At 38.1% G+C, this 15549-nt stretch overlaps 1 protein-coding gene across 5 annotated transcripts in view; it reads right to left on the reverse strand.

Moving 5' to 3' along the window:
- Window positions 1-15549, reverse strand: part of Cpes (Ceramide phosphoethanolamine synthase) — a 118839-nt gene that overhangs the window by 26950 nt on the left and 76340 nt on the right. For 3 of the 5 annotated variants that reach the window (XM_090415171.1, XM_090415172.1, XM_090415170.1), the window contains exons 5-6: window positions 7373-7453; window positions 1649-2173 (exon numbers count right to left, since the gene is read on the reverse strand). In XM_090415171.1, coding sequence (XP_090271297.1) covers window positions 2066-2173; window positions 7373-7453 — 189 coding nt within the window. In that variant the 3' untranslated portion in view covers window positions 1649-2065. Of the gene's footprint in view, window positions 1-1648; window positions 2174-7351; window positions 7454-15549 lie in introns of those variants that run through there. The other 2 variants (XM_090415168.1, XM_090415169.1) reach the window with 2 other exon arrangements.

The raw sequence follows: 15549 nt of genomic DNA on the forward strand, positions 1-15549 counted from the left end.
ATGGCATTTTTAAAATCTTGTTGACGAGAAGGAAGGGGAATGGGGGAGGAGTTGATTATTTTTTTGATACTGTGATCGCTGTAGCCATTGGAGAGGAAAGTGCTGTGTATGTGGTTAAGCTCATTAGTGAGGGCGGTTCCACTGGAACAAAGATTGTGGGCTCTCTTGGTAAGAGTTTTAATAATGCCATATTGTTGAGAGGGGTGGTGGTGGGAGAGTTTGTGAATGTATCTGCCTGTGTGTGGGTTTTCTGTATACGGTGAAGGTAAGTGTATCATTAGGCAGGCGTGTGACTAAGGTGTCTAGGAAGGGTAAACAATTGTTCTTTTCCTTTTTCCATAGTGAACTGGATTCTTGGATGTAGACTATTGAGATGACTGAGGAAGGAGTCTAACGTGTCTGGGCCATGAGGCCAAATAGAGAACACATCATCTACATATCTTAGCCAGATAGAAGGTTTGAGTGGGGCTGAGTCTATGGCTCGTTTTTCGAAATCTTCCATATAGAAATTGGCAAGGGGGGGTGAGAGGGGGGAACCCATGGCAGTTCCTTCTATCTGCTTGTAGGTTTTTGTTGTTCCAAGAGAAATATCCAGAGTTAATGGCAAAGGAAAAGAGATCTAAGATGTCAGAGGGAAAAACCTTTTCTAAGAGAGATAAGGTGTCAATTAGGGGAATATTGGTAAACAAAGAGGAGATATCAAAGCTTACCAATATGTCTGTCTTCTTCAAGGTTAAATTTTCTGCGAGGGCTTTAAAGTGGGTCGAGTTTTTTATATAGGAAGGGGACCTTCCGGTGAGGGGGATCAGAGAGTTGGCCAGCTGTTTAGATAGTCCATAGCAAGGTGCATTGGTAGCATCTACTATAGGCCTGAGTGGGGAGTTGGGTTTGTGGATTTTTGGTAAACTGTATATTCGGGGGGGGACAGGAGCGGAAAGGTTCAAGTTTTTTCGTGACATCTGGGGGCCAGGAAGATACTTTTTTGAGTAAAATTTTAAGTTTCTTAACTTGTGTTTTTGTGGGGTCGCGTTCTAGCGGGATGTAGGTAGCGCGATCACGGAGGATGATGTTCATTTTACGCTTATATTCGCTGGTATTAAGAACCACTGTGGCATTACCCTTATCCGCTCTGGTGATGACGATACTTTTTTTCTTTACGTAGTTTCAGGAGAGCCGTGCGTTGGGCATATGATAAATTACTTTTTGGCGGAGAAGAATGCGCGAGGATGTTGGCTACGTCAAGCCTGATGTTGTTAGCTATCTCCGACGGTAAGCGACCGATTCCACGTTCGATGTTCACCATTACGTCAAGCACCGGCACTTCCTTCGGAGCGACGGCAAAATTATGGCCGAGGCAAAGGGCGCTGACGCCATCGTCGTTGAGCCTTTTGGAAGAGAGGTTTATTACTGTCTGGAGTATTGTTTGTTATTTGTGCATATGTTACATTAATTTTTTTGTAATCCCCGTAGATGTCCTAGTGACTAGGACGAAATATAGGAAGCATTAAAGTCTATTTTAATTCTTTTTAAGTGTTGTAAAAATATCCATTAAGCCTCCAACATGATGTCCTCACAGCACTTAAGCCTCTACACATGTATTGTGTCGAGGAACTACTACAATGAAACCTAAACACTAAATACTATGTCATATTCTCAACTGTAAGCCAATTTATTTACTCGATACTATAAGTATAAACTATATTTAACTATACTAAATAGCAAATAACGAAAACTTATCTTTTCTTCCACCACAGATGTTCGACTCCGCGTTCTCGCTAACCCAAAAATACAATATAAACAACTAAATTCCAAAAACAGTTCCACTAAACAACACTTGTTATAACTGAGAAAAATGTAGCACAATTCACGACAAAAGTCTCACTATACACATTTAAAAACACTTTTTTTTTTACCACAGCTCAAATTCACTGCCACATTCTTTAGCAATACTAGTGCCTTGCTGGCCTGGTTGGCCGAGTAGTTAGTACATCTGCTCTCCAGCTAAGAAGGCTGTGGGTTCGAATCCCACTGTGGGCATGGATGTTTGCAATTGTCTGTGAAAATACTAGTAATGGTGTCGGCGGTAGATGCCGTTGGTGTAAATGATGAAAGTGGCTTTGGTGGGGACAGAGTTGTAAAGTAGATGCCCTCCCTCGATGAATCCTTGGACTCCCTGGAGGTATTACATAATAATAATAAAAGTAAATAAGAAAAAATAATAGAACAATTATACAAAGTATATCTATTATAAAAAGAAAGCATCAGAATGATATATCAATCATGATTCTGTGAAAAATGCTAGTAGTGGTGGACAATAGATGGCGTTGGTGTAGATGATGCGGTTGGTAGATGACAGGGGGATGAGGTTGAGTAGTGGAGATGGAGAGTTGTAGAGTAGGTGCCCTCGCTCGATGAGTCTTGGACTCCCTGGAGGTGTCAAATAATAATAATAATACAATGACACCTAAGTTGGATAAAGGTAATGGGTTTACAGTGATGCTGCTGAACTTTGCAAAAGCATTTGACAGGATACTGCATGGGATTCTAATCAATAAATTGCAACATATGAGATGGATATAAAGTTGATGAAGTGGATAAGGGGATGGTTGATGGAAAAATACCAGACCATAGTTTATTCATGAGTAGAAGGTCTGTGACTAGTGGCATGCTGTAGGTCTTCTTGGGCTGCTACTATTTAATTAGTTCATTAATAACATGGGAAAGAAATGAAAGTAACTATTCAGTTGTTTGCCAGTGATGCAAATTGGGTAGCACAATAGTTAACAGATGTTAAAATTTTGCAGGATAATTTGAATAGACTGGGAGTCTGGACAAAGGAGAATGAGTATTAGTTTAATGTAGCAAAGTGCAAGATTATGCATTTTGAGGTGAAAAGATTACCAGCTGTGTACCACATTGATGGAATTTTACTTCAGGAAATTGATGAAGCCAGGGTGTTAGTGGATAGGGAATTAAAGTTTAGTAGGCATACATATTGCAAAAATATCCAAAGCAGATCATCGAATTATTTTTTTTACTGAAGGATACCCTTATTTATTCGTATGGCATGAATATCAAAACATGCAGTACAATACACTTTAATAATATATAAAATTAAAAGTCAAAAGTCATTTTAAAAACCAATAAAATTAAAAGGTTACATCCATATTGGTCAGATAGTTCATAGCTTCGGGTGTAGCACTTAAAAATTCCAATTTGTCTCCTGAATATGCTCTGAGATAACACTGAGTCACAATATGGTTCACAGTTTGTCTCTGAGCTCCACAATCGCAATGCAGGGATGGTCGTTTACCCCATTTAAAAAGCATGTCTGCACATACACCATGACCAGTTCGTATTGTATTAAGCTGAGTTCAGGATTTTCGTGGGAGGTGTGAGCAAGCATCAAAACTTTCTTGTAATTCATTGAGAGAAAATTTTGTGATGTCATCTGTATGACTCTCCCACTGTTCTTGCCACTTTTGCTTCAAGTCAAAGTTAGAGTGTAGTAGTAGTTGGGCTAATTGTAGTGGTGGATGTCTTGATCTCAATCGTCGTACACTTAAGTGTGGGAGATCTAAACGTATTGGCAGGGCTGTGTTCTCCAAGATTTTCTTATACTCCTGTAAGAGAGCCTTAGTCCTGCACAGATTCGGTGGAACAATGTTACTAAGAGCTGGAAGTCAGTGTGTGGGCGTTGATTTGATTGTGCCAGAAATCAGTCTCATTGTATTATTTAGTTGGTTATCAACAAGTTTAACATGTGTGCTATTTAGCCACACTGGTGAGCAATATTCGGCAACAGAGAAAACTAGACCAAGAGCAGTAATCTGCAGATTATCGGCTGTTGCTCCCCATGTCGTGCCTATTAGTTTTTGTATTATGTTGTTACGGATTCTTAACTTAACAGAAACGTTTGTTAGGTGTTGATTGTAAGAGAGCATGCAGTCCAGGGTAACGCCCAAGTACTTTGGAAACTTATTGTGTCGTAGTAAGCATCCTTCAAAGAAGATATGTAAAGTAACATCTGCCATGTGATTATTAAGGTGAAAGCTTGATATTTCTGTTTTGTCTGGATTGAGCTGGAGCCTCCATTTTTTTTTTATAATATTCACCTATAGTTTTCAGATCTTTTGTAAGTACGTCTTCAGCCTGACTCATGTTTTTGTGTCAAATGGCAATTACAGTGTCATCAGCATAACAGAACTTGCGTGAGATGGTAGCAGGCAAGTCATGTGTATAGGTTATAAAGTAAGGGTGCCAATACTGACCCTTGTGGAAGACTATTAAGTTTTCGTTGTCAGGACATTTTATTTCCTAATATAACTTGAAAGAAATGTTCAGTCAGCATGGAGGAAATTAAGTGTGCAGTCCATTTACATGGAACAATGCTAAGAAATTTGTATAAGACCTTCATGCCATACTGTATCATAGGCTGCTGTTAGGTCCAAGAAGACAGCTGATGTTTTATCTTGCTTCTGAAATCCAGCTTCTATGTATGATGTTAAAGTGAGCAATTGATCACAGCAACCACGTTTTTCTCTAAAACCAGCTTGCTCAATCGAGACATGCTGCATAATTGGTGTGGACAATCTGTTGTACAGAAGGCGCTCTAACATTTTATAGGTGCAACTCAATAAAGCAATAGGTCTGTAACTTTTTGCCTCCTGGGGTGGTTTTCCAGGTTTAAGAATAGCAACTATTTTTGACTTCTTAAACTGGCTAGGTAGTCGGCCAGTCAATAATATATCAGAAAAGAATTCACAGAGCCATTTTATAGTATTTGGCCCACTATTAATCAGAAATTCAGAATGGACACCGTCGAAGCCTGGGGCCTTGCCTGCTTTGATATCTTTTATGACGGCTTTTACTTCATCTATAGTGAAGATTGAGGCATATTGTGAGAAAGCAGGGTCATTTATTTTTAAAGCTCTAAGTTCTTTCTTAACTTTCTTGGTATGTTCACAGTCCCTAGGTGCCCTTGATATATTAACGATTTGATTAGCTATTTTCTCAGGGGAGATGATTGTGCTTTTTCTTTTAGGCAGATTAGTTGTGGATAGTTGTTGGAGAAGATTCCAAGCTTTTCTACTTGATCGTCTGAGGTCAAGGTTTTAAACTGTATCAATCCATTTTGTTTTTCGAGATGAGTTCAGGCTATGTAGTAATTCATCTGCTATTTCAGGATCTTCACTTTTCAGGAACTCTCTGTAGAGATGTTCCCTCTCTTCATTCCATCCGGGGGGACATAATCTTTTCTGTAACCTCTAGGGATATATTTTTTCGCAGTTGGTATGATTGCTCCTACAAATCTCTTGTACTCTGCAACTCTAGCAGGTATCCACCGAACACATTTATCTAATTCATTCGCAAAATTTCTCCAATTTGCTTTTTTAAAATTCCAACACGGTCGTGGAAAGGATCTTGCTATAGGTAGGTCATACCAATTTCCAGTAACACCGGTCGATGTTGATTGTGTTGGAAGTTAGAAAGTACATATCGTTTTGCTGGTAATGTTTGCCCTTCTGTGTTTATTGAAACAAAACATAAGTCTGGATTAGTCTCTGTTTGCCATACTGATGATCTAAAGGTGTTTCTATCTTTGGCATCAAATACAAGGTGTATATTATTTATTTCTGCCCATTGAACGAGGGTAGTCCCGCAGTCGTTATCAACCTTCCATACTTCCATTCTTCATGATGGCTATTAAAATCACCAATCCATACTGTTGGATGTTGATAAGTATCACATCTATAGACCATGATGTTAAAGGAGGTTTATAGACATTGACTATTGTTATGTTGTGAATTTTCACACTCACAAGATGGGTATCGTTATCACATCTCGTTGTCAGGATAGAAGCATTTTCTATATCATCCTTGATATATGTTGCAATGCCATAATTCCAGTGGTATGTAGCACCAATCAGAGTGTAACCAGTTAATTTTCCTCTTCTATTAAGGTCGTCTTTGTTTTCAGCATGTGTTTCTTGAAGAAGCACAACGTCAATGTTATATTGTTGTAGTATTTTGCAGAGATAGTCACATTTTGCTCTGTTAATTCCCTCGATATTCAGTTGACACATCTTAAGGCTAAATCCCAGTTTTTTGTCAGCATCATCAATAAAATTAGAAAAATCAGTATTATTTGACTGCATGCCTTAGCCAGGAGAGGACAGTGTTAGACTGGCTGCCAAATCGCTCTAGCTCAATTAGCGTTACCCAGGGTGCACCACGAGGAGGCGAGCTAGATTACACCCCAGAAGGATACCTTGATAGTCAGAGACAGGCAGGTTATTATACCTCTATAGAGCCTTGGTAAGACCCCACTTGACTGCTGAATACAGATCTGGTCACCTGGGTTTCTTAGGGTATGAGGAAGAGAAGGAGAGGATCCAGAGGCAAGTGACCAAGATGGTATGAGGTCTGGAATACTGTGGGTTACAGAAATTGGGTTGACAGGCAGAAAAGGGGTGATATCATTGAGACATTCAAATTACAGAAAGGTTTTTACAAGATTAATACAGAGAAAAATTTTCAGAACAGGACTGGTGGTGGGATGACTAAGGGCCATCCTTGGAAACTGCAGAAGAACGTAGTTAGCAGGGGGTGTTAGAACTAGATTTTTTGTGTGGAGAGTGGTGAATGAGTGGAATAGGTTGCCAGAGTCTGTTGTGTGTGCCATGACTGTGAATGAGTTCAAAGCAAAGTATAATAGATGCTTATTGAATAGGATTGTGCTTGGATGATGTTTAGGGCCTCTCTCAATGAGTAAGAACTCTTAAGTAGCCCATAATAATATTATTATTATGCTAATTGTCGGCTCAGTTAGCCTAGTGGCTATGCACTTCACAACCATATGCCTGGAGAAGGTATCCTAAGTTCGATTCCCCATCGGTGACGTGAGGAGCTGAAGGATCTTCCTCAGCCATAGCCAAGTTATCCAGTCTTGGGCGTGGACAGTAAGGTTTTTCCCCAGTTTATCCTGGGGTTTTTCATCCCACACAGTAGGCAAACTGGCCTTGAGAACTCAAGACTACAGAATAGGATACACCAAGGTATAGGACTGACCACCTTATCCTGTGAACAGTTTGAGGTCCAATGATTAATAAACCTTTGACACTGCAAGGTAAAACAGAGTAAAAAGAAGATGAGATTATTATGCTAAAGCTGTACCCCCAAAAAAAGTATTGGTACTGTCCATGATGCCTCTCATAAATATGAAAATATCATCATTTTAAACAAGAGGAACGCATACTTACCTTACCTTAGTGAACCTTCACTAATGTTGGAGACAATTTTATTTATAATTTCATTTCTATAATTATAAAATAAATTTCTACTTAAGATTATTAGATTGAACAGTTTCTTACCTCTTTTATATGTAATTCTGTAAAAGCTGCTAAAGTAAAGAGCTCCACATACCCTGCCCATTGTATTAATGAAAGAAATTCCTGTGAAACAGATTTATATCAAATTCATATAAAAAATCTACGAAAAAAAAGTAATATTTACATATATTCTAAATTTTTAACATGGAGATTTAAATGAGATTTGATTTATTGGACAAAAATGTAGGCTTGTCTGTTAATCATGCATGTTCTTCTGGCTGATCTGTCTGTTTTGCCAAATGAAAAACTGAAGTGTCTGAGAGGGAAATCCCTTGTACCTCATTCAACTGACCAACTCACCTTCAGTTGTAAAGGCCTGATAAGTACTTTACATCCTAGAACAAAGATTATGATCTACTGAATGCTCTCTGTGAACATAGAATAAATGTCTGTAAGGTTACAAAGGCTAGTAGATAGGTAGAAAAGAAACAAGTTATTAAATGAGGTAGTAGAGGTAGGAGAATTTTTAGTGCATGATAAGAAGAGAAAGAATAAGGGTAATCTCTGGAAATTGTACAAGTAATGTTATAGATAGTGTAAGAACTTGATTTCTACTTTGGGGAGGAAGGGGTGAAGGGTGAAATGGGTTGCTAGTTTTTATTAAATGAGTTTCAAGAAGTATAATAAGTATTGTATGAATATAGTCAGTACAGGCTTCCAGAATGACTCCATGGAGATGCTTGAGAAAATAATTCAGGTTGCACTCAGATGTGTCAGTATGTACTTCAAGAGTTTTATACTGCACATTTGAGGATTATGATGAATGAACCAAAAATGTGAATAATGGGAGGCGGATTAAAGCATAATCCCCGTCTCTCATTCTGTTTAGGCATATACACACATCTGCCAAGAGAGAAGCTATTCGAAATGCTGCAGTTATATGGTGCCAATGGGGAATTATTATTATTATTCGTGACACCTCCAAGGAGTCCGAAGACTCATCGTGGGAGGACACCTACTATACAATTGTCTCAACCACTACACCGAACCTCTACTACCAATCATCCCCATCAACGGCATCTACCGCCCACCATAATTAGCATTTTTTGTCTGTAAATCACGTGTGTTCTGAAGGGCCGATTTGTCTGTATGCAGGATGAAAAACCTGAGTTTCCAGGAGAAAAAACCCTGCTACCTCTGTATGAGATCGGCTAACTCACTTCGATTGAAAAAGTCTATATAAAGATTCCTCCCATCACAACGAGAATCAAACTTAGGCCTATTCTAGTCGAAGGGCGCAACGTACCGTCGTTCTCCCAATTGCGCTACGGAGGCGCTTACATCAAGCAATACTTAGTCTTCATTTGAGTTGTAAGTCAGCAGTTAGAATTGAAGTACAGGAAGGTGGTTTAATGTTAAATCTGGTGTCAGACAAGGAAAGACAATTATGAAGGAAGGTGGTATTAAACCTGATATCAAAATTGGAGATGTTCATCTCGGCTCTTTGCTTTATGCAGATGTTATACTTCTAAATAAATCTGCTACAAGTCTGCAAGATTCCCTCACTAAAGTGAATAACTGTTGTAATAGATATGGTATGAAGGTCAGCATTAAAAAGACAAAGGCAATGAAAATAGGAAGAAACATTGAAAATATCAACTGCATTGTGAATAGAGAACCTATAATGTCAGACAAACCAATAGAATGTTGACTTCCTACCATACCAAAGCTGGTATGGTAGGAAGTCAACTGAATAAATTTATATGGAATAAGAGAGAAATTAGCCAAAACAGTAAATTAGCTATATATAAGACAGTGTTCAAGCCAATTTTAACTTATGGATCTGAGAGCTGGGTCAGAAGTAAAACACTTGATCAAAGACTAGAGACTGCAGATATGAGAGTCCTGAGAAAGATTAGGAGCATGAACAGATGGCGTCAATGGCAATATATTAAAAACGAGGATATTAGGAAAGAACTAGACATTGTCAGCATTCAGGAATGCGTTAGCAGAGTTAATCTCAGGTGGTATGGTCACTTAAACAGAATGGGAGAGGAAAGATTAACAAAACAAGTGTTCTCTGTCAGGTTGTCAGGAAAAAGATCTAGAAGAAGAATACCAAGATAGAAACATAAGATCTGATAATGTTGAAGTCTTGACAGGTAACAGACTGATTTGGACGAAAATTGTAGATATTAGTAATGATGTAGTTTTTCATGTAATACTGTCATATCCTGTACACCCCTTGAGGGTACATATCAGGAATTTGATGATGATGATATAGGTAAGAATATATAATACTGAGTATTAACTTTTTTTTCCCTGTTACTAACAACTTTCACTCCTATAAAATGTATTAACACAGCTTTGATCCATACTTAAAGGATATAATTCAATGAAAGAAGTACTTAAAATAAAGTTTAAACAATAAAGGTTGGAGGTAGAGGTTATATTTTCCATAGTGACAAGTGCCTATTAAGATTAATCAAGCCACTTTTTGATCATCAATAAATTGCTGAGATTGGAATTAGCAGCTTCCGGAAGGAAGTTTACAAAGATTATTCTAATTCATAAGAGTGGATATCAAAGTGGAGTATTATAGACAGTCATTAGTGTTATAAACAAGGTAATGGAAATATTAATTAGAAGTTAGACACAAAGTTTTCTAGAGACCAAGTAGGCTGTGGATGCGATGTGTTTGTGCCAAAATACCAGAAGTGTAAGTCGCACCAAAAAAAGAGATCTTACCTTGACTAGAGAGTAGAGCAAAGAAAAATGAAGCAACAATCTTTCTTACAAGAAAAGCCTGAACTGCATTTTGGTAGCATTTGTGTCAATTAAGTTGTCCTCCTCACTTTCTGAGAATGGCATGTAGTCAGTATTAAGGCATTGGTTATGGAAGATCATGAAGCTTGGAACATTTGAGTATTACAAGATTTTCAATGCATAAAAGGGATGTATTTCAGCAGCAAAATCATCGATTGGATTTGAGGTTATTGAGAGAAGGTAGTTCAAAAAGAGTGTAGGCAAGAAGTACAGCATCTTAAGATACTCCAGCATTAAAAAAATATGAAGAGAAGAAACCATGGTGAATAGCAAGACCATAAGATGGTAACTTAGTAAGTAGGACACTGCCAGATCCAACCCTGTTAGGCCCTGGAAGTGTTGAGTGATCAGCTAAGTTTCTCCCAACCTTTATGTCATGCATCCTAAGGTAAGACAATTTTGGCTGGATCTGCTATGCAGGAAGTGTGGAAAAATCCATATCAATAATGAGTAAATGGTGAGCTTCCAATTGTAAGATGGCTGTTTATGATTATTATATTTTAAGGAAATGGTATGATAGTTTGATGGTTTAACCTGTTTTTTTTTTTTTTTTGAATAAGCTTAAATATAGGCCTGTTTCTATGCCATAGAATAGGTGACAAATGTGTTTTTCTTTTTTTTTCAGAATTATGATCAAAGCAACTAAGGCTATGAGACTAGTGTCTTATGTGTTGTGTATCCCCTCCCTTTCTTCTCAGCTAGTTTGCATGTTTTGTAAGATGAAAAAACCTGAATTTCCAGGAAAAACTCTGGTATCTTCTTGTAAGAGAGAAAAGTATGAAGAGATTATAAAGACTATAGTTATAATTATGTTAATTTAGTATCCCACCAGTTTTTCTCAAAATTACAGTACCTATGAATTGGGGAGATACTATCAGAACCAGAAGACTTGTTGGTATCCAGGCTATTGTAACGTCAAGACTCATTCGCTATTCCCACACTCAGACAACAATGTGTTTGTCTCAACCACTTTCTACATGCAAAGACCCTTTTCACTCAAACCCTTATACAGGGTGTTCGGGATAAATTTTACATATTTATAATTAATTATATTTTTCCGTAAGTTACATGTATTAACACACACTTCTCTTCATTTAAAAGTTTGGACCCTTCTTCATTCACATACAAGATGTCAGAAAGGATGGATAGCTGGAACCCACCTGAATCATGGAAGAGAATAACTTGTATCATGATGATTCGTGCCCGCCATCAAAATAAGGATATTACGACTGCTGCCCAATGCTCCCTGAATACAATAAAAACAATCAGGCATGAACTAGAGACTTGCAATGGTGACTACGAGGATGTAGCAAGAAGAAAGATCCCTAGCAGACGATCTGATTGCGTTCGTACAGCAGAATTCCTCGCAAATCTGCAGGAACAGGTGTTGAAGAACCCTGGCATTGGAATTCGGGCTTTGTTCGTGGAGTTGCTAACTGTAGTCAAGCCCTGGATAACAAGGGTAGCCAATGGTAGGCCGTATGTATGGCAGCAGGATTCGGCCCCTTGCCACACCTCTGGGAAAAGTCAAAAATGGTTGTCTGAAAATTTCTACGACTTCACCAGTCCAAATGTTTGGCCTCCAAACTCCCCAGACCTTAACCCCATGGATTATTTTGTATGGGGCGCAGTTGAAAAAGACACCAATCGCACTTCCAGTAATACAAAAGCCCAGTTAATGGATAAAATTAAAACAGTTTTTGCGGCCCTTCCCAGGGAGACTGTAGCATCAGCTTGTTCGAGGTTCCGAAGCAGAATTGAAGCTGTGATCGATGCTAATGGTGGTTATTTTGAGTAAATCTTGTTGATAGTATTGTAATTAACTCTGCCTGTAATGTTTTTTTGTCAATTCATTAAATTTAATAGATACAAAGAAGATTTTCTTTTTCCTTACGAAACTGTCAAATTTATCCCGAACACCCTGTATATATATATATATAGCTTCCAGGAAATAAATATATATATATATATATATATATATATATATATATAGCTTCCAGGGCTTAAGCTCTTGTCCTACCCATCTCCCTCTCTAATTCTATGAAAATTCTTCTCTATATTAATCTAGTAACAATCCCCCATACCAACTTATGGCTCAGTCATATTGAAACAAAGTAAGTATGGAGATTATTACCCTCCTCTTAAGATTCTGCAAATGACATTCCACAATGCCACATCCCATTAGAGATGTGGCATTAGAGATTCATATCCCACATTAGAGACCCAACACCAGCATAGTCATTTGTATGAGTCATCCACGATGGGTTGTAAACCTATAGTACATTGGTACCATGGGTGGTCAAGCTAAGTTTTTTTTTTTTTTTTACATAGTCTGGAAATACTACTCTACAGACCAATAGAACTTTTTCAACACAATCAGGTCTCTCTCTCTCTCTCTCTCTCTCTCTCTCTCTCTCTGGAGAATCTCTGAAGAATGGCTATGCTAATAACTTTGACTATTAAAGGTGTTAAAAGGATTTTTCTGATGGCTTTAGGAATAAATGACGACTAGAGAAAGCATATGGTAAGCTGTTTGCAGTATAGCAGGACATAATTAGACTTATCTATACATGAATTGAAAGAATGATACTAGAAGGTTAGCTTTATCTTTGGGTGATGTTATCATCTGGAGCTAGAAACATGGAAGGGCAGGAAACTTTGGGCAAGAGAACAGAAGACTTGACTGCCATTTGAGCAGGGCAAGTTTTATGTATTTCATTCCTCCAACATTTGATTTTGGATATATATATATATATATTTTTTTTTTTTTTTTAAACAGCTGTTGTAAGCTGAACTGTAAGCTAAGTGCATAGTTGATGGTATCTTGAGCTATTTGTGATATTCAAACATTGGAATGCTTTGATACACTGGTTGGAGAACAGAGAGATATGAATAGTGGGATGTAGTCCTCAGTTTAGAAAACTTTATTCAGAAAAAATTACTTCAATAAAGTCACTAGTAGTGACTTTATTCAAGTCACCACTGCCCCCCCCTCAAAAAAAAAAAAGATTCTCTTTTGGGGCCATTGCTGTTTAACTTTTATTTAATGATATTGGGAATGGTTTGAATTGGGATATGTAATTTGCAGATCCCAATTCAAACCATAATGCAGATGATTGTAAACATTTTCTATGTTTGCAGATGATACAAAGATGGAAAGCACTTTGAGGAGTAGAGCATATGTGGCTTTACAAGAGGCATTGAATAGAGTGAGTTGGGATATCAGTTCTGTATTGCACAGTATAAAGTTTTAGAATTTGGAAGCAAAGATGGGATTCAGAACATACATAGAGAAATTTCCTACAGTAGAAGAGATAAGGAATTTAGTGGGGAGAGGTAGGTAATGGTGGAAAAATACCTAAAATGCCAAAGCTTATATTGCTAAAATTGTGAGGACATCAACAGTGGATCATGACAATGATGCAGACAACAGATACAGAAATGAAGGTATAGTTCCCTTTTAAAGACCTTGATTAGAGCACGTATGGATAACTATGCATAGATGTGGTCACCTGGATTTTAAAAGATGAACATATATTGGAAAGAATCCAGGAGGTTGCAGTGGTTTCTAGAATGTTAGACATGAAGAAAGATTAAAATTATTATCGACATCAGACCTCCATAGAGGAAGATTCATCATGGGAGGTACACACTATCACACACAAAGCTCATCAAACTGCACCTTCAACTCACTCAGTGTGTCTGCATTCACAAGTCTCAGGCAATGCATTCACTCAGCAACCACTCTATGCAGAGAATCTGCTCCTTATTCCTTTCCAGGGATAGCCTCTTGTTCTACCCCCTCCCCTTCCATGTATGAATATTTCTTTCCATATTGACCTGGTAACAACCCTTGAACATATGTCTCAATTACCCCCCCCCCCCCCGTCCTTCTCCTATTCACAAGGTTTTGTAAATTACGTTCCTTCAGTTCTCTGTCTTCATACTTAGAATACTTTAAAGAAATGCAGTTTGCAAAATCAAATGGTGAAGAGGGGAAAGGATATAAGTTGGCTAGAGGGTTTTTTCTCCAGATTAATGTCAACAATGTTTTTATAGAATGGCAGCAGTGAGAGGAAAGAGGAATATAAGAGGCCAACCCTGGAAGCTGTGTAAGAAGGTTGCAAACACAGTTATGAGTGTTGAGTTTTTTCTGTGGAGCATGATTGGTAACCTGACATGCATTGCCTGAAGGTGTGGTTCAGTGTTGAAACAGTGAATGACCGAGGCATCATTTGATGAACTTAGATTGTATGACAGTGGGACCTCTTGCATCAGACCTATATGGAGTCTTGACTCCATATAGGTCTGATGATATTTGTTGACCAAGAGAGTGGAAACCATATTCACACAATGGAAAGGAGTAGTGGAAATCTTATTTCCACAACTTCGGCACTATTATAGTGTCAGAGGATATGAGACTGCTAAATTGAATGAATGATGTTCTTTAGAGAGGGATATATAGAAAGGTTATGGTTTTGACAGGTTATCAAGGGGTGAGCTGATTAAGAAAAGCTCTAGGATGTTAAGAGGATGGCAAGGATTATCTAGTATCAGGGGCGAATGCCCTAGGCCGAGACAAGGCCGAAGGCATGGGCCTAGGGCCTCGTCTTGAGGGGCCCTCAAAATCAAAAATTACATAGCAAAAAGATAATATGCCTCTAAAAATTTAGTGAACGTTTAAAAAGTGTATATTTTGCACCCTGGCAAGAACAGTGACATAACTCATAAATAGGTGATTTTGAAGTTGTAACATGTACATTATAATAGATTTAGTTTAATCCTTTATCCCAGTGAGAGCAAACAAAGTTTGCACCTGAAAATATCTTCAGGACTAAATATAGTGTTGTACTATCTTATCCAGTAAGTAGTGCAACACCAAGGCAACTCGTGGCAAAGGTGGAGCAAGCTACCAGGCACTTCTAACCCAGTATCTCCCATAATGCAAAACACATTTCCTATGTGGATATGTATACTGTTATGCATTAAAGGGATTGGCCATCTACCCAGACTAGTTTCGACCTTTATTGAGGTCTCTTCAGTGGGAGCCAGGCCCAGAGCTGGAGATACCAGGCAGAAGCAGTAGCAAGTCATCTGTGCCTATGGGAGTTGCCAAAAGGTTTATCACCTTTTTTAAAAATTACTCTGGATTTAGAGAAAGATGTTGAAAATTTATTTTTTATCACTAGGTTAGACTATAATAGATTTAGTTTAATCCTTTATCCCAGTGAGAGCAAACAAAGTTTGCACCTGAAAATATCTTCAGGACTAAATATAGTGTTGTACTATCTTATCCAGTAAGTAGTGCAACACCAAGGCAACTCGTGGCAAAGGTGGAGCAAGCTACCAGGCACTTCTAACCCAGTATCTCCCATAATGCAAAACACATTTCC

The sequence above is a fragment of the Typopeltis vanoorti genome, chromosome 26, assembly GCF_054136105.1.
Source record: "Typopeltis vanoorti isolate ZY-2024b chromosome 26, IOZ_Tvanoo_1.0, whole genome shotgun sequence".
Taxonomy (NCBI): domain Eukaryota; kingdom Metazoa; phylum Arthropoda; class Arachnida; order Uropygi; family Thelyphonidae; genus Typopeltis; species Typopeltis vanoorti.